General features: G+C 45.8%; 7 protein-coding genes and 1 non-coding gene across 8 annotated transcripts; 5 read left to right on the top strand and 3 right to left on the bottom strand.

Annotated features, from left to right (window-relative positions):
* Nucleotides 1–7102: 7102 nt before the first annotated feature.
* Nucleotides 7103–9041, top strand: LRP88_12965 (beta-lactamase/transpeptidase-like protein; the record flags this gene model as incomplete). The annotated part of the gene is made up of 4 exons (XM_083249349.1): nucleotides 7103–7637; nucleotides 7689–7811; nucleotides 7866–8130; nucleotides 8183–9041. The coding sequence occupies 4 exons, from the start codon at nucleotides 7103–7105 to the stop codon at nucleotides 9039–9041; spliced, it is 1782 nt and encodes a 593-aa protein (XP_083095151.1).
* A 339-nt stretch (nucleotides 9042–9380) lies between these two features.
* LRP88_12964 lies at nucleotides 9381–9480 on the top strand. Its single transcript has one exon. It is a non-coding gene; the product is annotated as a tRNA-Met (tRNA).
* Nucleotides 9481–10629: 1149 nt separating this feature from the next.
* Nucleotides 10630–13653, top strand: LRP88_12963 (glycosyl hydrolases family 31-domain-containing protein; the record flags this gene model as incomplete). Its single annotated transcript, XM_083249348.1, has 4 exons — nucleotides 10630–12571; nucleotides 12625–12760; nucleotides 12815–12948; nucleotides 12998–13653. 4 exons carry the CDS (start codon nucleotides 10630–10632, stop codon nucleotides 13651–13653), a joined length of 2868 nt encoding a protein of 955 aa, XP_083095150.1.
* Nucleotides 13654–14537: 884 nt separating this feature from the next.
* LRP88_12962 (uncharacterized protein) lies at nucleotides 14538–15278 on the bottom strand (the record flags this gene model as incomplete). The annotated part of the gene is made up of 1 exon (XM_083249347.1): nucleotides 14538–15278. One exon carries the CDS (start codon nucleotides 15276–15278, stop codon nucleotides 14538–14540), a length of 741 nt encoding a protein of 246 aa, XP_083095149.1.
* Nucleotides 15279–16431: 1153 nt separating this feature from the next.
* Nucleotides 16432–17310, top strand: LRP88_12961 (SDR family NAD(P)-dependent oxidoreductase; the record flags this gene model as incomplete). Its single annotated transcript, XM_083249346.1, has 3 exons — nucleotides 16432–16468; nucleotides 16518–17052; nucleotides 17106–17310. 3 exons carry the CDS (start codon nucleotides 16432–16434, stop codon nucleotides 17308–17310), a joined length of 777 nt encoding a protein of 258 aa, XP_083095148.1.
* Nucleotides 17311–18108: 798 nt separating this feature from the next.
* Nucleotides 18109–19832, top strand: LRP88_12960 (general substrate transporter; the record flags this gene model as incomplete). The annotated part of the gene is made up of 4 exons (XM_083249345.1): nucleotides 18109–18295; nucleotides 18362–18586; nucleotides 18729–19046; nucleotides 19114–19832. 4 exons carry the CDS (start codon nucleotides 18109–18111, stop codon nucleotides 19830–19832), a joined length of 1449 nt encoding a protein of 482 aa, XP_083095147.1.
* A 438-nt stretch (nucleotides 19833–20270) lies between these two features.
* LRP88_12959 (uncharacterized protein) lies at nucleotides 20271–22127 on the bottom strand (the record flags this gene model as incomplete). Its single annotated transcript, XM_083249344.1, has 4 exons — nucleotides 20271–20978; nucleotides 21039–21208; nucleotides 21523–21906; nucleotides 21968–22127. The coding sequence occupies 4 exons, from the start codon at nucleotides 22125–22127 to the stop codon at nucleotides 20271–20273; spliced, it is 1422 nt and encodes a 473-aa protein (XP_083095146.1).
* Nucleotides 22128–22695: 568 nt separating this feature from the next.
* LRP88_12958 (chaperonin 10-like protein) lies at nucleotides 22696–23721 on the bottom strand (the record flags this gene model as incomplete). The annotated part of the gene is made up of 1 exon (XM_083249343.1): nucleotides 22696–23721. The coding sequence occupies one exon, from the start codon at nucleotides 23719–23721 to the stop codon at nucleotides 22696–22698; it is 1026 nt and encodes a 341-aa protein (XP_083095145.1).
* Nucleotides 23722–25145: the final 1424 nt, after the last annotated feature.

Raw genomic sequence — 25145 nt, 5'->3', positions numbered from 1 at the left:
AATAAGATTACTTCCCTGTCTTACTACTCTATTAATTAAATAATAAACCCTATCTATAATATAAAATAAAAGGGTATAAAGTAATATATTAATATAAATCTATTAGTATTATAAATACGCGATATTCTTTAAAACTCTATTATATTACTTAGGAGAAAAAATAAATTATTTATAAGATTAAGGACTAATAAAAAATAATTAGCTAAGAAAATAAAAAAGACCTAAGAGCTAAATAAGAATAGTAATACTAGGACTAGCTATATAGCTAGGATAATATATATAACTATAATGCTTATATAAATAGTGAGTATAAATTCGACTATATAAACTATATTTTAATAATATTAAAAAACTAAATACCCCATCTGATATAAGGCAATAGGTAGATAAATAAGGGAATATATTACCCTAAAAGGCCCTCTATTTTACTACCGGAGTATATAGGTGACGATGCCTAGAACTAAAAGTATAAGTTAAAGGAGAATAATTAAACGCTTTAATAGATAGTAAAGCTAAGTAGAATTACTTTAACTTAATAATAGCGAATAAACTTAGGCTATTATAGAGGTATAAATAAATACCTTACTTAGTTATTAACCTAGAAGAAACCCCTTTTAACTATAATAATAGTATTATTAATAGTAAGATTAATTACCTTAAAGTTTTTATTAAAGGAAAGAACTAAGGCATTTTATTTAATATTATATTAAATAAGTAATATAATCTTATACTTAGGTACCTATAGTTATAATAATTTAACCTATATTTTAACTAAAAGACTAGCTAAGTGCTCTCTTTTAATAATAAGATACCTTCTATAGTAAATAATGACTTAGAATATAATATAAGATCTTAAACTTCTATTAAAAGAACTAGAGAAGCTAGGCAGAGGTAAATACAAGATACCTCTCTACCTATAGGGATAAGATATAAATATTAAAAAGGATAAAAATAATAGCGATAAAGAATAATTATATAAGTTATATAATAGTTTTATAAACTTAAAAAAGACCTAGCTTTATAAAAGAAACTATAAGATAACCTAGAAGAAGAAAAGTAACTTAAGAATATCCCATAGCAGTATCGCACCTATAAGAAACTCTTCGCGGAAGAACTTAAAATAGGCCTACCTAAGTATATATATTATAACCTAGAAATTAAGTTTATTAATAAAAAGCAACCTAGCTTTAATAAACTCTACCTACTTAATAAAGCATAACTACTAGTATTAAAGGAATATATTAAAGATATAATATAGAAAGGATATATTAGGGAAAGTAAATTATCTATTAAATACCCTATTATATTTATTCTAAAGAAAAACAAAAAGCTCTAGCTTTATATTAACTTTAGGATACTTAATACTATTATAGTTAAGGATTATATATTACTACCTCTTATTAATAAATTAAAGGATTAGCTTTTTATCATAAAGTATTTTATAGTATTTAACCTTAAAGGAGCTTATAACCTTATTTAGATTAAGGAAAGATATAAATAGAAAACCGCTTTTTATACTAAGTATAGACTATTTAAGTACCTTATTATGCCCTTTAGACTTATTAATATACCTATTATATTTTAATAAATAATTAATAATATACTATAAGAATATCTAGATATATTTATTATATATTACCTAGATAATATCTTTATTTTCTCTAAAATAAAGGAAAAATATATAAAATATATCTATAAGGTATTATAAATACTATAAGACGCTAAGTTATTAATAAAACCCGAGAAAAGTAAATTCTATGCCTTAGAAGTAGAATTCCTTAGATATATTATCTCTTATAACGAGATATAAATAGACCCTAAGAAGGTCTTAGCGGTTAAGGAATAGGAAGAACTAATAAATATTAAGGAAATATAGGCCTTCCTTAGATTTACTAATTATTACTATAAATTCCTTAAAGCCTTTAGATGGATAGCTATACTATTAATAGAACTTATAAAGAAAGATAAGACCTTTATATTTAGGAATAAAGCTAAAGACGCCTTTAATAAAATCAAGGAACTTATCCTAAGTGAACTAGTGCTTAAGATATTTAACCTATCTTAACTAATTAAACTTAAAACTAATACCTTAGACTTCGCCCTAGGCGCATAGATTAGGCAACGGGATAATAAAGGACTCCTATACCTAATTATATTTTATTCCTATAAGCTATATAAAGTAGAACTAAACTATCCTATCTATAATAAAGAATTCCTTATAATTATTAATACCTTTAAAGAATTTAGGCATTATCTCCTAAGAAGCTAATACTAAATTAAGGTATATATAGACTATAAGAATATTACCTACTTCGTGAAAATATAAGAACTTAGTAAATAATAACTCTAATATGCTAAATACCTCTTAAAATTTAATTATATTATTATTTATATTAAAGGAATAAAGAATAATAGAGCTAATACTATTAGCTAATGCCCTGACCTAGATATAGGGAGAACTAAGATAAAGGAATAACTCTTATAATTTATATAAGAAAGATACCTTATATAATAAATTATTACGATAACTTATATAATAAAATAGGGCAATTTACTATTTATAAAGATCTTAGAATATAACTAATACCTCTTAAATAATAAAAAAATAAATAAATAATAAATACCTAAGGAACTATAATATAACCTTATATATAAAATCTATAGCTACCTACTATATAAATATTAAGAAATTAATAAAACCCTAAAATAAGTTAAAATAATATTTACTTTTCTTAATATAAAAAAAATTATTTTAACTATTATTAATTAATACAACCTCTGCGTAAAAACTAAGGCATAATACTATAAACTATATAGAAAACCATAACTACTCCTAGTTATATAATAACTATAGGACTTAATTACTATAAATTTTATCACTAAACTACCCTTATTAAAAAAACTAGCTATTAGAAACTTTTATAATAGTATTCTTATTATTATAAATAAACTTATAAAATTTTCTTATTTTATACCCTATAGAGAATTAATAATAGCAAAAGAATTTACTTATCTCTTTTATTTTTATATTACTAAAATATATAGATTACTACTTAAGATTATTATAGACTGAGGACTACTATTTGCATTAAAATTCTAGTAAAGCCTTATAAGATACTTAGGAATTAATTATAAACTCTCTACTATATACTATAAGGAGATAGATAGATAAATAAAATATATAAACTAAATACTAGAATAATACCTTTATTACTATATTAATTATAAATAAACTAATTAGGTTAAAAAGCTACTAGCCGCTTAGCTAGCTTATAACATAGTAACTAATAAAAGCACTAAGGTTATACTAGTATATACTAATTTTAGATTTATACTAAATATTTACTAATAATCCCGAGATGCTATTATTAACCCTAAAGCAATCCTTACTAATAATTAGCTATAAAACCTATATAAAGAAATAAGGATAGAACTTAAATTTATTAAAAATAGGATAATAATATATACTAATAAAAAAAGAATTAAAGGACTAATCCTCTTAGAGGGAGATATAGTCTACCTCGTAATAAAAAATATTAAAATAAAATAATAAAATAAAAAACTTAATTATAAATATATTAAATTATATAAGATTAAGTAAAAAATTTTAAAATATAACTATAAATTAGACTTATTACCTAAGGTTAAGCTCTATTTAATCTTTTATATTTTATTACTTAAGTTAATATAAGATATTATCTAGGTAAAAATAAATAAAAAACTAAATATAAAAATTAATAGACTAAAAGAATATATTATAGAAGTTATCCTTAATATAAATAAAATTAATAATAAAATAATATATTTTATTAAATAAAAGAATTACCTTAACTTAGAAAATATATAAAAACCCCTAGAATACCTTACTAATATATAATGCCTTTTAAAAGACTTCTACTAATAATACTAAGCATAGGCTTATTAAGACTAATAGCATTTTAATTAATTAAGTTAATAGCCCTAAAAGAATATACCTCTATAATAGCAGATAACTCCTTATAGAGCTCGCCTAATTCCTCTAAGGCATATAAGCCGCGCTTAAAAGCCTTATTACTACGCGCTTTAAGTAACCTCTTTTACTTCTAAATATAGGCAAGCTTAGCTATTGCCTCCTTTAAAGTAGCCTCTACTTTAGCCTTTTTACCCTCTAAGTATTTATACTCCTAGATATTTTTTATAATTATAAGAAATTAATTAAAACCGCTATAAAAAAGCATTAATACCTACTTATAAAAAGAAGCTATATTAGCCCTATCGTATATAACCTTTATATTAATATAATTAAAGTAATAATTAAAATAATTAAAAATTATCTTATAAAATAGGCCCTAGTAGAAATAATAAATATAAGATATAATTTTAAAACTAAAAGCCTTAATATAAGTAAAAAGACCTTATGCTTTAAAAAGCTTTTATAAAGAAATATACTTAGAAACTTAGCCTAATATTATATTAATAAAAAGAAATTTTTATAAGTTAGAGTTACCTATTAATACTACTTAACCGCTAAAACTAGTCTTAAGGATAAAACTAATAGGGAGGGAACCTTATATTACGGCTATAATATAGGCCAGGCAGGGAAACATAGCAAAAAACACTCTAACTAAGCAAGACTAAGAAAGCTAAATATTACTCCTATTAATCCTAGGATTAAATATTAAAAATATTAGTCCTACTAATAGACTAAACCCAGGGAACATTAGTCTAAAGATTAATTATAAGTATATAGAATATACTTATTATAGTTTCCTATATACTAGCTACCTTAGCTATTAATATAACTTAGTTATACTTAATACCATTAAGCACATTACTAGACGTGACTTACAACCTATTGCTCAGACTACGCCCAGCACTCTCTGCCAATATAAACCCTGCACGACCGGTTTATCCCTTGGGAAACACACGATCGTCACACTGAGCACCTGTTGTGAGCCCCGATTATTTTTATCTTGTAAGGCCCACTAATAATAGCCTGGAAGAGCCCGCCTGCGTTTTTCGTGTTGTTTCCTCGGTCTTTCATTTTCTGGTGTTTGTTCCTGCCTTGCATTCGCTCATAGGCCACAATGAAGCCATCTCAAGGAAACGGAAGTAAAGAGAAGAGAACTCGAACCAATGTCAAGCAATCCAAATTTGGATGTTTTACCTGCAAGTAAGCACAGGACGGACCAGTGACTGAGACCAGGAGCAGGCTAACGATGGATGTAGGAAACGGCGCATCAAGTGCGATGAGTCAAAGCCGTCTTGTCTACGCTGCTTGTCATATAACCTCTCCTGCCTTGGATATCCGCGTGGGGCACCGCCTGGACCCTGGCTCGACACATCTTCTTCCGCCGTCATCCGTTCTCAGAACCGCTTTACTCATCATCCGAACCATCCCTGGAATCGATACTCTTATCTTGCCTGCACCGTATTTCGCCAAGGGCCTCGTCGAGCCAAGAGTGAGCTTGAAGCAGAATTATGGAGTCGCACCATACCTCAGCTGATCCATTCGATTCCATTCGTGCGAGCTGCCGCTGCTGCATTTGGTGCCTCGTACGAGCAGCATACGCTTAGACCTAGTCGCACAAACTCAGGGCTGGAATCTGTTCAGCTGTATTGCCAAGCCTTGCGACTAATACAGGTTGAAGTTTCCAACCTTCGGTATGGGTCTCTACCCTCTACCGTTGCCTGTCTCCTCATGGCTTTTACCGAGGTTTTACAACAGCGTAGTGACAAAGCCTACTTGCACCTCCGAGGGGCTGCTGTGCTGATGGTTGGTCAAGGGAATGGAAGCTCAGCTGCGGTGACTCAAGATGAGGGAATGTCAACCTTGTTTGAGAAGCTCGACCTTCATACCGCAACATACGTCCTCACTCGCTCCCCAGGCCTACCATCATTGCACCCGGCGACGCCACATTCGATGCCAGTATCGCCCGATCGGACGCTATACAGAATACTGCATGCTTGTTATCACTTTATCTCGACAGCGCGGCGGTACAAATATACCAACTCGTCACTAATCCCCTCCAACATACTCATTGAGCAAGGAAGGCATCTCGGGAACTTGAAACAGTGGCTGTCGTGTCACCAGCTCGACCCTTCGCGCCCAGCCGCCGATCCACAGAACGAACAACTGATCATCCTTCGCGCTCAGTCTCTCGCTGGGTTGATACATTGCGCCACCGTTCTTCAGCCATATGAAACGGCCTATGACAGCTATGGTCGGGAGTTCAAGGAGATTATCAGGCTAGCAGAGGCACTTTCCGATATGCAACCCGAGGTCATGAATTCCCCAGGACATTCTGGTGACCTGCCCCATTTCGCTCCTGAAATGGGGATCATCCAGCCGCTCTTCCTGACGGCTTTGAAGTACAGACATCCTTTCTGGCGGCGCAAAGCTCTAGACTTACTTCAGAAAAGCGGAAGAGAGGGTCCATGGTGTGGCGCAATCGAGGCCGCGGTGCTCAAGGTTGTTCTCGAGGCCGAAGAAACAACACCCAACAACCTCCAAGGCATGAATGGACCTGACCAAGCTATCTTCTACCAGCCAAGCGGAGTTTCTGAAAGCCAGAGGATCCATTTTTGTTGGATAGTTGGATATGTGTCTCGCCAACAGGATAATAGGGTCGGAATGGGCGTCGGCCCAGGAACTCAAGCCAAGTTTGCAAAGGTCCAATTGTCCAAGTGTCTCGATCTAGACGGCGTTTCAAGTGACGAAAGCAGAGGACCTTGTACAGAGTTTTGGGAGAACCAGGAAAAGTGGTATACCTGGCTAGAGACGGTTCAGCTGTTTGAATAGATGTTGTCTTGAGCTGGTTGGACACAGACGATATTTTGATTAGAGACGTCTGGCTCAGTAAGCTGACCTGACCCTGTCTTCGCCAACAATGTCCCACACTTCGCTTATCGTCCAATCCCTTTCACGGGAGCCACGGCTGATGTGGGCCATCTCGGTCTTCTCAGGGGCAGCTAAATAATCCCTGCAACCTTGGAGGATGAGACTGGGAAAAGAGAGGGACACGGACTTGGCCGAGTACATTTAAAGGCGACCTTCCTTCACAAGACAATAAGTGGAAGCCATCGCAACATCCACACTTCATGACTTAAGAGCATGCCAACTATGCTTTCAACACGTTTTCTTCCATCTCTTCTCACGGTCTTGGCTGGCTTGTGCCTAACAGCAGACGCTCGTCAATGCCCACCTCTCGGCCCCGTCTTACCGCCCCCAAAGCGGCCCAGTCAACACCCTGCTGTCAAAGCCGCCATTGAGGGTATCGCTAAGGCTCTCGAAGCACAAACAGCAGGCTTTAATTACTCTGCTGTCTCAATTGGAGTTCAGTCTATTTACGAGCACGAACCCTTTCTGGACTTCCACCATACTCCTTCCAATCCGGCCTCTAAGCGTGGAGCAAAAGAGGTTGATGCCAGCACGGTGTATCGCCTTGGAAGCGTTTCAAAGCTATTTACAGTGCTGGCGGCACTGAAACTGGCTGAAGGTGGCGTGCTAAGTATGAACGACCCTGTTGGACGGTGGATCCCAGAGCTTTCAGGACGTGACAGCGATCCTGAGTCTGAAGATGAGCTTGATCGGATCGAGTGGCAGGATGTGACTGTGGAAGCTGTTGCAGCACATCTCTCGGGGATTGGTGGAGATAGTAGGTTACCTTTTGATCACCACCGTCTTTGGATCGGCTAACGGGAAACAGTGAGTGGTGATCTTGCCAGCTTTGATGCCGGCTGGGAGGCTCTTGGTCTTCCAAAAGCTTCCCCAGAGACAAAGACCCAGGCATGCTCAGGAAATGGAGGGCTTCGTCCTTGCACTCGCGAAGGTACAGCTGCTATTCATTCAATATCTTGTTCAAAACCCTGACTAACAGATAAAGACCTACTGGAGGCATTTCAACATAGACGTCCACCGGTGTACCCACCAGGTCACATACCTGTGTATTCCAATGCCGGTTCGGGCATCGTTGGCCTTGTTGTGGAAGCGGCCTCAAACAGGACGTTCGAGACATCTCTTCGCGATTTGGTCCTGGAACCTTTGGCTCTGCGGGATACAAGTGTTGGGACCGTGCCCGAAAAATCTGATCAAATGTTCATTCCTGCCGGAAGCACTGATTGGGATATGGACCTGGGGATCTTTGCACCGTAAGTCTTCGTCCTTTGCATATCCCGACCGTGGCCTTTAACACAGTGCTAGTGCCGGTGGAATGAACTCCAACACCAAAGATTTACTCTCTTTCATGACTGGCATATTGAAAAACTCGGCTCTTTCTCCATCATCAACACGCCGCTGGCTCAAGCCAGCTTCTTTCCTCTCAGCCTGGAGCAGTGCTGTTGGCGCCCCTTGGGAGATCTACCGCGTCGACAACCTGACCAGCGACGGCCGAATCATTGATCTATACACCAAAGGCGGATCCCTTACCAGCTATTATTCTGCACTGGCACTTGTGCCGGATTTGGGCTTTGTCGTTTCGGTTCTCGCTGCTGGACCTGAAATCATTGGCCTTTGGCCATCATTGGCAAGTCTCCAGGCAATGGAGGTCTTGATCCCTGCCATGGATCTTGCAGCCAAGGATGAAGCCAAAAAGAGATTCGCGGGGACCTATACAGACAAGAAGAGCGGTTCACGTCTCACGTTGTCTCTTGATGACGGTCCCGGCCTGGCGCTGAGCGACTGGGTCGTTCGAGACTTCGAGGTGTTGCCGAACCTCGGTCGTTACAATCCTGCAACCATGAACTCTACCACGGGGTCAAACTTGACAAGCATCAGAATGTTCCCAACGGGCATTGAAAATGATCGTCGGTCAGCATGGAGGGCTACATTCCCCGCCTTCACAGACGAAGAAGCCAAGGTGATTGATGGAAGCACATCTATTCGGGATGCTTCGTGCGTCACCTGGCGTATGGTGGATCGGTTGATCTACAATGGCCTTTCGATAGATCATTTCGAGTTCCAGTTTGGAGAGGATGGCGAGACTGCGACGAGTATCAAGTGCAAGGGTTTTGATGTCGAGCTGACGAGGGACTCAGACGACCCTCAAGATTACGAGATATAAGCAAGGCTGTGTTTTACTCCATAACATTGCTCGATAAAAAGTGGCAATGTGATCTTGCACAAGGATGGATTGTACGTTATTTGCCAGGGTTATTCCCCGGTATCGAGAGGCTACCCCGGAGTACAAGTAGTGAGTACAAGTAGTGAGTAGTGATAGAATTCGTCAAGGAGGGAAATTGCTCCTGTTTGCTCACGCCTTCTCTCATATTCTTGGTGTTAATATCACTGCAAGACCTCAAACAGAAAAGACTCAATGCCCCAGTCCCACACCCTGGCTTCGAAATCACCAATGACGACTTGATCCTGACCAAGTTGCTCTGTCGCTCAACAAACAGGATCAGTCGGTGTGGCTCAGTTGGTTAGAGCGTTGGTCTCATAGCATGACTTGGCCCAAGGTCAGGGACATCCAAAGGTCGAGAGTTCGAGCCTCTCCACCGACAGTTCTTTTTGCTTGTCGGGGGAATCTTTTTGCCGCCCAGAGAAAGTAACTAATGGACTACGGGCAGCATGGAGATTGTTTTTGCTGTATTATTTTACCATCTACAAGACATGGCTGTCCCCGTTGTCAACCTAGAGGTTTCGATAGACTTCCTGGAAGAGACGTGAAAGACAGAGGTAGCTGTCTGGCAGTGTTAGAAGCCATCCGAGATCATGCCTTTGACAGGCCTTTACAAACTGACTATCTCCAGACTAGGCCTAGCACACACGATTTTCCTCAATGGGCCTGGCGGCCATGGATTGAAAAGTGAGGAAAGTGGTGATTCATCAAACCACGACGTCACAACCCCGGCGGAGCCGCTCACTAAAAACCAAACGGGCAGCGCGCATTGAATCCCCTCGACAGAACCAATGTGAACTACGGCAGTTTTCACGATTTTACAGGGGTTCTCAAGGTTGTTCGGCGGATCAGGGTTGTATCGCCGAGAACATGGCGTGGTCATGTGGCCCTCGCCCATGCTGTGCTGCTGTTTCTTCAAGGAAAGCATTCTCGTGCATCAGCTCGGTTCTCCAGCTCTCGTGGAGCCATCCATCATTGAACCAATAGCTGCTTGGATCGTGACCAGCCAATTCTTGCACAGAGTCGTCGGACCGGCGAAGCAAAGCGGAGACCCCGCATATATCCCTGCCATGGCGACGATCATGGACAAACACAGCATTGCTAAAGGGTAAATAATTCGCTCCGCGAACAAAACCCCAGCTTCGGGTCTTTTCTCGGTCATAAGATTTCCTGGGGGTGGCTGGTCCCTTCCGACGATCGCGGGGAACAAGGCCATTGAGCTCACGATTCTTCAACGGTGGAAGCAGTGTCACGTCGAAACCGTTGGTCAAAGAAGATTCTGTGGGTGGGCCTTTGAACAAAGTATCCATGTAAGCTCATTACATATCGGTCCGGGGTAAGACCGTCCCTACGTCCGTAGGTCGACAGCGGAGACTCCGCACTTGAGGGTCTAATATCGTGATGTCGTCAATGACCATGATACCACAATTCGGCTTCACATGGACGGACAGAGAAGTATATAATGATAGAAGAGGTTATTCGTAGTTGTCTTACTTGTCAGCACATCCTCACCACTTCGCAAAGCTTGAGGATGCATCTCAGGAACCTCATCGTCTCAGCAACGGCCTTTGCAGGCTCCTGCTTTGCTCAGAGCAAGGCAGGTGTCGAAGACCTCGACAAGGCTGGCAACGACCTTTTTGAAAAGGACCTCTCCAAGTGCCCCGGATACAAGGCCGTTAAGCATTGGCAGACAAAGGATGGTTTCTATGCCGACCTTGCCCTCGCTGGGCCGGCTTGCAACGTTTTCGGGACTGACCTCCCCAAGCTGAAGCTTGAGGTCGAGTACCAGACCAGCGAGAGACTGCACGTCAAGATCTTGGACACCAACAACACTGTGTACCAGGTTCCAGACAGCGTGTTCCCGCGTCCCGGTTATGGGCAGTGGTGTTCTCCAAAGAACTCCAAGCTCAAGTTCGACTTCAAGGCTGACCCCTTCTCGTTCACCGTATCCCGGTCCGACACTGGTGAAGTGCTCTTTGACACTAGCGGCAACAAGTTGGTCTTTGAGAACCAATATGTCTACCTCAAGACGCATCTTCCCCCGAGCCCCCATCTGTACGGCTTGGGCGAGCATAGCGATCCGTTCATGCTGAACACGACCAACTACACCAGAACCATCTACACCCGAGATTCTTATGGAGTTCCTCAAGGTGAGAACCTCTACGGTGCCCACCCGATCTACTTTGATCACAGAGACAAGGGCACCCATGGTGTCTTCCTGCTCAACTCCAACGGCATGGATATCTTTATCGACAAGCAAGCTGGCAAGCAGTACCTTGAGTACAACATCCTTGGCGGTGTTCTCGACTTTTACTTCATTGCCGGTCCTTCTCCAAAGGACGTAGCGAGGCAGTATGCCGAGATCACTCAACTCCCGTTAATGACGCCGTACTGGGGACTCGGATTCCACCAATGCCGATACGGCTACAGAGATGTCTACGAAGTTGCTGCTGTAGTTGCCAACTATTCCTCACAAAACATTCCTCTCGAAACAATGTGGACTGACATCGACTATATGGACCGTCGACGCATCTTCACCATTGACCCAGAGAGATTTCCGGCCCATCTGTACAAGGATCTTGTCGACACAATCCACGCAAGAGACCAGCACTACATCGTCATGGTCGATCCTGCTGTCTACTACAAGGAGTCTAACCCGGCGCTTGATGCGGGTCTTGAGTACGATACCTTTATCAAGGAGCCGAACGGCTCTGACTATAAGGGTGTCGTCTGGGCTGGTCCAAGTTACTTCCCTGACTGGTTCCACCCCGACTCTCAGAAGTACTGGACTGAGCAGTTTGCCGAGTTCTTTGACGGAACCAATGGTCCGGATATTGATGCTCTGTGGATCGACATGAACGAGCCTGCAAACTTCTACAACAGACCCTATCCTGGTAATAACACGACTCCTGAGAAGTTTGCCGAGGTTGATGGTGATCCTCCTAAGCCCCCTCCGGTTCGAGATGGTCCCGACGCGCCTATTCCTGGATTTCCCGACAGTCTTCAGCCAAACTTTGCTTCTGGCGGAAACAAGAGGGAAGTTGCCTCTGTCAAGCATACCAGCCTTCGCCCTCGCTCCAACCGCAACCATGGTGCCGGCTACTGGCGTTCTTCCTTCCGCCAGTGGGGTCAGAACCGTCCTGGCCGTCCAGGTTCCAAGTGGCAGCACGGCAAGCGGACAGGCTCCGGCTGCGGACCTGATGAGTGCAAGGGTCTTCCGAACCGTGAGCTCATCAGGCCGCCGTACATGATCCAGAACGGTGCTGGACCTACTCTTGCTGACAGCACGACTGATACGGATCTCGTCCAGAGCGGTGGCTATGTTCAGTACGATACTCACAACCTCTATGGAGCCATGATGTCAACCCATTCGCACAATGCCATGCGGGCTAGACGCCCTGATAAGCGTGCTCTTGTGATCACCCGAAGCACCTTTGCCGGCTCTGGCAAGGACGTGTCGCATTGGCTTGGAGGTGAGACAATTCTTTGGCTTCTATGGAACCGTTCTAACGCAACTGATCCGTAGACAATATTTCCGGCTGGCTCTGGTATCGTCACTCCATCAGCCAGATCCTCCAGTTCGCCTCTCTCTACCAGATCCCCGTCGTTGGACCAGATGTTTGCGGCTTTGGAGGCAACGTCACTGAAACTCTCTGTGCTCGGTAAGATAATTCACTACTTGCACGACAAAACAGCCTCTAACGTCTTCTCAACAGATGGGCCGCTCTTGGTTCATTTTACACCTTCTTCCGCAACCACAACGAGATTTCGGCCAACTCTCAAGAGTTCTACCGTTGGCCCAAGGTGGCAGAAGCTGCCCGCAAGGGAATTGCCATTAGATATCAGCTTCGTAAGTTGTAGACACTATATCCCACGGAACATTGCTGACAAGAGCCAAGTCGACTACATCTACACTGCCATCTACAAACAGAACCAAACTGGCACTCCAAGCCTGAACCCTCTGTTCTTCAACTATCCCAATGACCCCAACACGTATCCAATCGATCTGCAGTTCTTCTACGGCGACGGCATCCTCGTGAGCCCCGTCACTGAGGAGAACAGCACCAGCGTCAACTTCTACCTCCCCGACGACATTTTTTACGAATGGGGTACCGGAAAGCCCGTCCGCGGACGCGGTGAATATGTCGATGCCGAGGTTGACGTCACCGATATCACGATTCACTACAAGGGCGGCATCATCTACCCCCAGCGAGTAGAAAGCGCCAACACCACCACTGCCCTCCGCAAGAAGGGTTTTAACATCGTCATCGCTCCCGGTCTCGATGGCTCTGCCAAGGGATCACTGTACCTCGACGACGGCGAGTCCCTCACCCAGGACGCAGTTTCTGAGATTGACTTCAAGTACGTCAAGGGCAAGTTTAGCATGACCGGTTCGTTTGGCTACGATGTCGGCGTGAATATCGAGACAATCACTATTCTTGGAGTGGACCGCAAGCCCTATGGAGGCGATGCGGAATATGACAGCAAGAATAAGAAGCTGGTCTTGCACGTGGATGTGCCTCTGACAGGCAAGTATGAGAAGAAGATTTTGTAAATAAGGGAAAACTTGCATCTTTTAGCAAATAAGCAATCCTTTATACTGCATTCTATTCATTGCCCAGCCATATCTGTAGCAGCAACATACCCAAAGGTCATTCCAGGCCCAATGGTACCCCCAGATCCAGGATATCTAGACCCAAATACACTTGCCGTGGTATTACCCGTTGCGTACAAGCCCTTGATAAGCTGACCTTGCTTGTTCAGAACCCTGGCGCATTCATCAGTCACGAGACCGCCCTTGGTGCCAATGTCGCCGGGGTATATCTTGACTGCGTAGAAAGGTCCTTTCTCGATGGTGCCCAAGTTGGGATTTGGTCCATGACTTGGGTCACTAAACATTTTGTTATAAGGGTTGAGGCCGCGATGGAAATCTTGGTCAACGCCATTTAGAGCAAATTTGTTAAACCGGTCGACTGTTTCCTGCAGCTGGTGCTCGTCGATGCCCATCTGTTTGGCTAGACCACTGAGACTTGAATCCTTGTATAAGAATCCCGACGTGATGGATTTCCTGGGTGTGAAACCTGGAAGCAGACGGCCCAGCATATACCTTCTTCTGTGACGGGAGTCAAGAATCACCCAGGAATGAATGGACGGGGTTTCGCCATTCCTTGCAAGCATATTGTTGCCAGCGTCGCAGTAACACTCAGACTCGTTGAAATAGCGCCGCCCTGACTGGTCGACAATGATGGAGTGAGGAAATGAGCGGACGTAGACGTCCAACATGGGCTTCCCGTTGTCCACGAAGCATGGCATCCACCAAGCGTGCTTCATGAGGGCTATGTTTGCCCCAACATCCAGGGCGGCCCTGATGGCATCGCCTTTGTCTTCCGGGGCGGTCAGGCTCCATTCAATGTGAGCGGGCTTCTGCAGAAATCTCTCTCACATCTCTGGATTTCTAGAAAATCCACCAGCGGCAAGGATCACCCCCCTCTTGGCCTGGATTCTGATAACCTTGCCATCACGTTGAATGAGGGCGCCAACCACATGGCCATCAGGAGACGTAAGGAGCTGATTGAATCCGGCATCAGTCCAGAATTGCGTACCAAGACACAGATTGATGTGTAACAGCTGAGCAATCAACCCAACTCCGGCGGCGGCGAATTTCTTGCCGCGGACCATTGCCCATAGTGGCCTTAGAGCGACCAACTGAACAGCCGTGAGGAAGTCTCCAATGGAGGCTCCAAACCGAAACAGAGATCGCGCCTCCACCGCGGTCATGACGGGCTGCCAGTCGGTGGGTGTGCGCAAGCGGCTCTGCCATTTGTCACTCAGAGTTCTTAGGTCGAATGGAGCTGGTGATATGCTTCTGCTTGTGACGCTTGCCCCAGGCTCCAGGGCATGGTAGTCAGGGTATGGCAGGTCCAGATTCCATTTGAAACCCCGATCGTGGAGGAACTTGGCCATCTTAGGGCTGAACTCGAGGTACGCGGCTCTTCGAGCTGGGGTGCTGGCCGGCGCTCCTTCTTTGACGATCGAGTTGATATAAGTCGCTGCGTCTCGAGGCGAATCAGAAATTCCATTTTGAGCTTGGAGATGATTGCAAGGAACCCATACACCACCACCAGAGTAGGCCGTCGTTCCTCCAATCTTGTCCGTCTTCTCTATAACAAGCGTGTCCATCTGAAGAGAGCGACTCCTGGCAGCAGCCGTCAGAGCCGCGGCCCCGGATCCCACGACTAAAACATCCGTGACATGGTCAAAGGAACTCGCCTTCGCATTGGTAATGACAGAGGCGTACCGATGTTGGTGGAGCTACTGGCTTTTCAATGGCCGGAGGGTCTGAGTTGCATGTCTCGATACGCTCGTGACTAATAAGGTCACCGACCGCATGGTATGAGCGGGGGAAGAAAGAGCAATCATGTTGACGATTGTTGGTCATGTCATGGAATACGACTTGAACACTCGAGTTATAAGAAACTACCCCACATCAAGAACGAGGCTCTCGGATGTCCATCTCGTTCTTCGTTTACTGACGCCCCAAACGCATGGTTTCCGGAGTTAAGGATCTCGGACTCCCAACTTCCCTAAATCCGCATAAAACGATGATATTCAATAGAATAGAAAAGTCAAGACTGCATTTTGCTCAAATGTCTAACGAGTTTAGGCTTAGCAATAGTCTCGGGGTGTCGCATCGCACGGGCGTGGTGTCCCAAGACTTCGGCATGCTCACTCTCCGTATGACAACCATGGCGATGGAGAACATTATTGATTGGTTGAAATATTCAGATTCGGTAGAGCTGGGTGGTTTCTGTGTCGTTGATCAAGATTACTGCGTTGAACTCGGCTCGCGGGGAACTCCATCTACATGCTTACTTCTACTAACCCCTCGGTACTCATGTCATAAGGAGTGAATGACGTTTCCCGAACGGGCCCAGAATGGAGCAAGGATGTCCCAACTTTAGTAATCTTGGCAAGATTAACTTCTTACCACATCATGATCATTGGGACGTCTGCCAACTTGGTTCGTTCATGCGTATCGCTTTCGGACGGAGGCTTCAACCCGTTCCGAAATCTCGTGCCTCAACTCTTTCCCCGAGTCCGCCAAAACTCGGACATAAGCTGCTTTACTTCCCGTCCCCATGTTTCTCTACGCCTTCGGCCTATCTCGAAGCCCGGCGCCCAGTTGTCACAAGCTATTTAAATGCTTACGGTCCGTAGTCAAGCTTCTCCTGATAACTCAAGACAGAAGAAGGCCCAGCACCTCCAAACCATCAGTACGGCGAATAAACTCATTAGAATCTGTGCTCTAGACTTTCTCGCAGCCACAATCACAATGGCCTCATTCTCTAACAAAGTTGTTGCTATCACCGGTACGCGCCACCGACTTGGACATGCAGCCTAAGGCTAACGAGATGGCAGGAGCTGCATCTGGAATAGGGTTTGAGATTGCCAAGATTCTCATCACCAAGGGTGCCACGCTGTCCATCTCTGACATTCAAGACGTTGCTCTATACTCTGCGGCTTCGCAACTCAGGGAACTGGGAGGACCAGACGCGAAGGTACTCGCCCAACGCGTTGACGTCACAAAGAGATCCGAGGTTGATGCCTGGATTCAGCGGACCGTTACTGAGTTTGCTGGCTTGCACTGCGCCGTCAACTTTGCTGGTGTTGTGGATGACCAGATGGGGGCCCGAAACATGTCTCAACAGGACGACGATGATGACTACAACTTTGTCATGAACGTCAACCTTTTGGGGGTTTGGAACTGTATGCGAGCTGAGCTGAGCAACATGGAGTCTGGGGCTTCAATTGTGAACGCCTCCAGTGCGGCTGGACTCATTGGCTTTGCAGGCGGCGCTGCTTACACGGCCAGCAAGCACGGCGTGGCTGGGCTCACCAGGAGCGCTTGCAAAGAGTTTGGTTCCGTGAATATCAGAGTCAACGCTGTTGCACCGTGAGTGAAACCCTTGCTATACTGAATTGACTGTTAAGTTGACCGTGTGGTAGGGGCTATATCATTACGCCAATGTCTAACAAGGCCGCCAAGTCCATGGGTCTTGCTCCCGACGATATGGGTCCGGTCAAGGCCAGCGCCCTGGGTCGACCAGGCCAGCCCGAGGAGGTTGCAAAGTTGGCTGTTTTCCTGCTTAGTGATGATGCCTCATATATTACTGGCACCGTGATCCCGATTGATGGAGGTTTGATTTGCTAAGAATGATGGCATTTGTAATTGGGTGTGTTTTGTATAGCTGGACAGGTTTGGTAGATGGTGCTACATAGGTATACGGTCTTCTGGCTCAGTTATCCCATCGAGGGCCGGGATTCAACTATAACCAAGATCACATTAGTTACCTAGGTATACAAGACCATGATGTTGACGACTTTGTCGCCTCCCTAGGCACGGGCAAAGCTCGCATACTTGCTGCTTCATATTATTAACCTCTTCTTCATCTTCTTCTCTAGTCTCTTCCTCTTCAATAGTTGTTCGAGTCCCCCGCCTTCACAGGAGGTCTCGGTCAAATTAATTGCCAGTATTCCCAATTACTCCGAACCACTCGGCCAAATTCATGTGGGGCATCCCGTACAGCCGGTATGAGGCCCAATCCGCCATCCACTTGCACGGATGATCAGCCCATGGATTTTGCCTGAATGATACTAGCAGTTGAGCTGGTCTCGTCCCGGCAGTGTGAGTGCCCCATGGGGTAAATCCGGAGTGCAGAATATCGAAGGGTGGACTGTTCCGTGGTCATGAGGTTATTGTCGGGCACAGGGGAGCCAATGTCGTTCGTTCTCTCTGCTTTTGGCGGTGTTGGATTGGTTAGCTCTTGGCTGTTGACTACCATCATACCAGGGTTCATAGCCGCGAGTCAAGGCGGGGACTTATAAATACCCATCCCCTTCGCCGATCTTCAACAGCCCATCTGCGATTCACCAATCTGTCGACTCACACTGCATTTCATCACACACATTTTCTTCTCTTTGACCTCTCAACTCGTGGAACAGTTGCAACATGGCTCCCGCCATCGAACACGACGAGCTGCGGCTGTACGCTCTCTGCACCAAAAAATCATGGTGGCATGTGCCACACTTGATCAAACTCAACTTGCTCCTCATGATCCCGTTCCTCACGAGTTACGTAGGAGGATTCGACGGCAGCAATCTCAATGGCCTTCAAACCCTCGAACACTGGCAAGAATGTCAGTTTTCAGCCTGCCTGTGTTGTACTCCGAGTCGCTGAGGGCTAACTGCGATTGGATTTACAGACTTCAACCACCCTCGAGGTTCCATGCTTGGCCTTATGGTCAACATGCAGGTTATCGGTGGCGTGGTCTCTTTTCCCGTTGCTCCCTGGATGGCCGACAAGTATGGAAGAAGGCACCCCATTTTTCTCGGGTCCATTATCATTATCATCGGCGCAGTGATTCAGGGGTGTGCTTCCAAGCTCGGCATGTTCATCGGCGGTCGCTTCTGCATCGGCCTCGGCTCGGGTTTCGTCTCAACCGCTGCCCCTCCGCTCCTCGGAGAGCTGGCGTATCCCTCTCATAGATCCATCATGACCTCCCTTTACAATACTACTTGGGTGAGCAAGCCGTCACGCATGCGAAGCTCCATGATCTGACCATGACGCAGTACGTGGGGCCATCGTTGCTGCTTGGTCCACGTATGGCACCTTCAAGTTATCGAGTGACTGGAGCTGGAGGATCCCCTCGCTTCTGCAAGCTGTCGTCTCTGTCATCCAACTGCTGTTGATCTATCTCGTGCCCGAGAGTCCCAGGTGGCTCATTGCTAACGACCGGACGCCTGAAGCTACCAAGATTCTTTGCAAATATCACAGCGGAACCGAGGAGCCGACTGAGCTTGTCCTGCTCCAGGTCGCCCAGATCACTGGCGCCATCGAGTTTGAGCGCTCAAGTGAGTCAGTGTCTTACCTCCAATTCTTCCGAACCAGTAAGTCCCATGCAATCATGCCCGTTCAAGCCCAAGAGACTGTGCTGAGCCTATTCTTCACTGGCAGAGGGAAACCGTCATCGGCTATTCGTCGTTGCCAGCTTCGGCTTCATCATCCAGTGGTGCGGTAACCAGCTCATCTCGTCGTACATTGCTCTCGTTCTCACCGATATCGGCATCACCGACCCCGAAACTCAGAATCTCATCAATGGCGGTCTACAGCTCTTCAACTATGCCGTTGCTTGCGGGTCAGCCCTTCTCGTCGAGCGTCTCGGCAGGCGGTTCTTGCTTCTTACGTCCAACATCGGCATGCTATTCGCCTTCATTATCTGGACTATCCTTGCAGCGCGCAATCAACAGACAGAGGGAGGCAGCAAAGGCCTTGGCATCAGAGTAGTGGTTATGGTATTCGTCTTCTACGCCTTTTACAACTTCGCCATGAACCCTTTGCCTATCGCCTATCTACTCGAGGTGCTGCCATATACACTCCGTGCCAAAGGCCTCACCATCTTTAACCTGGCGCAGTTCTGCAGCGGAATTTTCAATGGCTTTGCTAATCCAGTAGCACTTGAAGCCCTGCGCTGGAAGTATTACATTGTCTTCGTTTGCGCCCTGGTGTTGTGGCTGGCCGTCATCTACTTCACCTATCCCGAGACGCGAGGTCTATCGCTCGAAGAGGTCAGCCAAGTTTTTGATGGTAAACAGGCACTTGACAGGGCATATGAGCTGAAGAGTGAGGGGCTTACTGAGATTGTGGAGAAGACCGCGACAAATGGCAAGGAGTAATGTTGTTGTCTTGAGATAGTCCTTTAGCCTTGCCTATATACGGATTCATCGATATTTAGACGCCCAGCTATAGGGCATCGAACCTTGACGCCGTCAATTTCTTATATCTTTGTCCTTTTTTATGGTGGTTGGTAGCCTCTTTTTCCAACACTATCTATTTTGGCAATGACATCCAGCAAAGATAGAGAGAGTTGTTGTGAACAAGAATCAGGTCTTACGGCGACCATCTACAGTATCCTATGGCTTTAAAGTTTGTAAAGTGTCTTGTTGGTTGGAAAGCTTCTCGACGAGTTGATAAAGATGCATCTTCTTCGTAATCTAGTTGCATAAAAACCAGGGTTCTGAGACACGATTAGAGCGAGACATGGTCATATCACGATACACTATGTGTATTGATGAAACCCTTCAGCTAACATCATCCAGCCTGATGTCTGACACCTACACTCCTGTCCAGTACAAACTTTTCGTCAGTTCAAAGTCCCTATCCAGAACCTCGTCCCTGGGGTCCGCGCTTCGCGAGATGATCACCTTGAATACCCCTCTCTCGGCATGCCACTTCTCCTCCTCCTCGTCCCAGTGTGACAAAGCATACTTACCTAGACGAATCTCGGCCGTGGCCGTGTCTCCCTTTGCCACCCAGATCTTTGCGAACCCCTTGAGCTCCTTGCGTGGCCGCAGGGCGGCACACTCCACATCAGATATGTATACCTGGACAACCTCATGGCCGTCTCTATCACCTGTGTTGGTGACATCGACCGACACCACAAAGGCTCCGTCCCCTTGATTTCCCAGGTCGACTCTGGCTGGAACCTGCAGGTTGGAGTACTCAAAGGTCGTGTAGGACAGCCCGTAGCCAAAGTAGAAAAGCGGATGGCTCTGGAGCTTCTCGTAGTACCTATAGCCGATGAATACGCCCTCACCGTAGTACATCTCCCGAAGTCCCTTGCCGTAACTGAGAAAGGCCGGCGTGTCTTCTAAACGACGGGGGAACGTGACTGATAGACGGCCACTGGGGTTGTAGCGACCAAAGAGCACATCGGCGATGCCGTTTCCTGTTTCCTGGCCCCCAAACCAAGCATGGATAAGGGTCGGCACACACTTCAACCAAGGCATCGTTACCGGACAGCCGGACTGGTTGACAATAATCTGTCGGGGCGTAGGTAAGCAAGAGACATTTGTCAAGGCAGGGTGGCTCGGTCAACTCACAGTTCTAGGGTTCACTTTCGCAACCCTCTCGATTAACTCGTCAACGCCAGGAGGTAGCCTGAGATCCTTTCTGTCCACCGCCTCACTTTCATAGTCGGCGTTTAGACCGGCAATGACGATTGGAACATCAACCTGTCTTGCTAGCTCGACTGCCTGAGCAAGCGCCGCGGCTGGGTCAATCTTCTCGCAGCACCCAGGCACACGAAGTACCATTGCCCAGAGGGATCTTGAAAAAGGTCCCCATGGCCCGTGTACTGAATATACCCTTCTTGATCTGTCTTGTCCAGAACCGGGTTGGCCGGGTTCGGGTCGTATGGCCCCCAAATATTTCGCGACCTAGCCATTATGGTGTGATGGTCGGCAATGCAGCCACCCTCCGCAATAAGAAGATAATACCATCCATCCTTCTTATACATATGAGGACCCTCAGGGTACACCTTACTAATTCCCTCCCAAATTATCTTCTCCTCGGAGAGTTTCTTACCCGTTTTAAGGTCTATCTCGAACTGGCGAATCTTGGTATCTGGCGGCGGACCAGAGGCACCAATCACATAGACACGGCCATCGTCATCCCAGAACAGGCTGGTGTCGATGGCCATGAAATCATAGAACAGAGGGTCACTCCATTCATCGGCCCAAATGTCGGTCGTCCACAGGATGAAGTTGTGACGTTCGCTCTCGTTCGATGCCTGAGGTCGTGTATGTATAACATTGGTGCACACAATATGGAAAGTTCCCTCGTGGTATCGAATCGTAGGAGCGTAGAGACCACCTTCAGCACAGATCCTCTCATATGGATGCTCGGGACCGACAATCTTGGTCACGGACTGTTGAAGACTCAATTGTCCAGTTCTATTCAGCGCATTGCCTTGAGATAGTTGTTAGCAGGAAAGGTCTACAGAATAAAGACCTGAAGTCGGAAAACGTACCAATGTGCTTCCACTCTCTCAAGTCTCTTGAGGCATATATTGGCAAGCCGGGGAAAATGTGAAAGCTAGAATTGACAAGAAAATAGGTGCCGTCCACGTAAACGATAGAAGGATCGGGGGCGAACCCGGGAACAACAGGGTTGACAAGAACCCGCTCCATGATAAAGGCTTGGTTTGGATTCCTCAAGGCGATGATCAGAAGAACGATGAATAGACTAACATGAGAACACGTCCGTCCCTCTTATACCGGCACGAGTCTCTGCCGTGCCGAGCGTGGTGATATCTCGTCCAAATCGGCATTACTGCTCGCCTCGGTAGAACTGGTGGTAACGGGATCCACAGTTGCCCCGAGGGCTTCGGACTTAACATCCATGTCCATCCCGCACTATCCAGAGCGGCTATCGTGGTGCGGTTTTAATTCTATAATGGAGCATTATACGGTAGCGGAACTCTCTCGGAGAAATAGAGGTCAGGCGCACTATCCGATGAGCTACCCAGCAAGACCCTCCGTGGCGGTCACAGGAGGGGATCTAAGTCAATCTGCATAGGTAGGTACCCAATGGTAGATCAAGGCCACCGAGTCAGAGATTTACAGTTATCAGCACAATTAAGCAATCATTCCCAGTGAATACATTAACATTCAACCAAATTTAAAACAGTCTTCCTTCTTATTAATGCTATCTACTGATACAGAAGCGTGGATATCAGTGCTACCACGCCTCAGACTCCTACTCCCAAGGGTCAACAACCAACTTCTCGCTGCTAACACCCTTGATCAGGATGTCCAGCGCATTGTCCAACCCAGCGAGCCCACCAGCAATCTTCCTTGGGGGAACAGAAATCAGACTGTCCTTTGCAAGAGCTTGAGGGAAATAGGTAGCAAAGGTCCACTTGAGCAACTCGGCATGCTCTTCCTTGGCCAGCAGCAGAGACCAGCCCTCAAAGACGCGCGAGACACCGTCAGGGAGGGTCTCTGGGGCAAACGGAGGCTGGAGGGCGTAAACGCTGCCGCCTCCTTGCGCTGCGAGAACGTCCGCCAGGAGCTTGACAGTCTGGGCAGTTGAGATGGTATCAACGACGACGTCGTAAGGACCCGCTGCGATTAGAGCCTTGACGGTGGTCTCGGAATCTTGGGTGTGGTCGATAACTTGGGACGCACCGAGACGGGAGACAAAGGCCTCGTGGCGGGGTGAGGTGGTTGTGACGACGTCGTATCCAGCTTGCTCGAGGTACTGGACCGAGAGACTGCCAATGCTGGAAGTTCCTCCGTAGATCAAGACCTTTTTGCCTTGAGGCTGTGCCGAAGTGGTAGGGTCTGGCCTGGCCAACTTCAAAGTGGCTTGGAACAGAGCAGGAACAGTAGCCAGGTTACCCACCAGGCGAACGGCGGTATCCAGGGAGGCATCGTTTGGAAGCTTCGTGGTAGTAACGGCACTGGAGATTACATATCTCTGAAAAGCGCTGTTCTTGTTCTCGGTGGCCCCGGCAGTCTTGGCCGCGACGACCTTGTCACCGACAGCAAAGCCGGCGACCTCGGGGCCGACAGCGGTGACAGTTCCGGCAAACGAACTACCGAGAATAGCTGGGTATGGGATTGGCAGCATTGCGACCCTGGCTATCTTGGCGTCGATAGGCTGGATCGCAATGGCGTCGTTCTTGATGAGGAGCTCATGAGGTCCAGGCTGAGGGGTTTCAATCTCCTTGACCTCAAAGGGGGCCTTGGGGGCGGGTTGGACGGCGGCGAGATGAGACATGGTTTGTAGGTGAAATGTGTAGATGTAAAAGGTAAGTGTTTGGGAGAGCTGTGTTGTGTTGTGTTGCTTGTAAGTGTTGTTTGAACTGATGATGAAGTGGAAATAATTGCAGACGACCAACTGACTTATATATTCTTTCTTTACCTAGCTGACGTGATCAAATCATCGCTGTCGCGATGTTGAATCGCAGCTTCATAATCACATCAGAACCACAAGAGAGACCATTTCCATCCAGCTTACCAAGAACGCCATAGTCGCAACTGGATGGTGATAGCAAAGGACGGATAAATATTGGCGATGCGGGCCTCCAATTGGTGGCTCGGGGTCTTGGCATTCACCGAGACAGGGGGGTCAGCCCTACACCTGCAGGCTGCAGTCAGCAAGTCAGTCGTATCGTTTTCCCAGTTCATATCCCGTCCAATGATGTATCAATGTCGAGGTTCATGCATCCAGTTGGCCTCATTACGTGGAAACATGTCAGTCACTGTATGTCTATGTCTCTGCATTCGGCATGGTCAACCCTTGGGCCCCGAGGATGCATGAAGATTATTAAACAGTCAATGACAGACAATCCACTCCGTACCTTGATTGTGCCCTTTTTTTTGAGCCAAATTAGAGTGCCGAATGATATTATTCTGCATGGAAATGGAACAGAAAAGACATATCTCGAAGTCCGAATAGAAGAGGGACCTATGTTGTGGTTAGAGTGAACAATTGAGTTGGGGGTCTGGACCATAGTCCAATCAACCTCAATCAAGCGAGGTATGGCATTCATACAATTATTCAAAGGTCCCATGCAGAGCTGTGTCCCATCTGGGCAAAGACTTGGCCCCCAAAGCTTGGAACTTTTGCAGAAGCACCAGGTGCATGCGGAGAGGGAGGCCAAGGCATACTAGCAATTATCCGCTACATCAGCCAGAACGACGTAATAAAAATCATAAGATAGTAATCTGAGTTTTAACCTATGTTAGAATATTTCTTCTATAGCTCCTGCCTTTTTTTTTTTTTTTTTTTTTTTGGATACTGTTCCATCCTGTGGTTGGAGTAATCAACAGAAATTCGAGCTGCACCCATTTCTCAGCCACAGCGTGTCAAACCATACCATCACAAACCTTGTCCCGGGCTCTGATACATATAAGGCTCTACTATGTTATTCATAGTAAGATCTTGAGTAACCAACCGCATTTGGACCAACAGCGGCTCGTGGTTAATCTCTTATACCGTTGGCGTAAGCGTAAGCCGTCCTACCACGTTAAACTTAGCAGGTTCGATATCTCGGTCAAAGGCCAAGTCAAAGGTAAGCAAACACTGGACCTCGAAGGAAATAAAAGAAAGCAAAAGGAGATAGAGAAGGCTAGTAATACCATAATGCGCGTTATCTTTGGATATGACGCGTAGAACCATGTGATGTAGAGTGCCACAAG

Source organism: Fusarium phalaenopsidis, assembly GCF_050370095.1.
Source record: "Fusarium phalaenopsidis strain FUZ10S chromosome Unknown contig_32328, whole genome shotgun sequence".
Lineage (NCBI taxonomy): Eukaryota > Fungi > Ascomycota > Sordariomycetes > Hypocreales > Nectriaceae > Fusarium > Fusarium phalaenopsidis.
The sequence above is the reverse complement of the archived record's forward strand: the minus strand, read 5'-3'. Positions and strand labels throughout refer to the sequence as shown.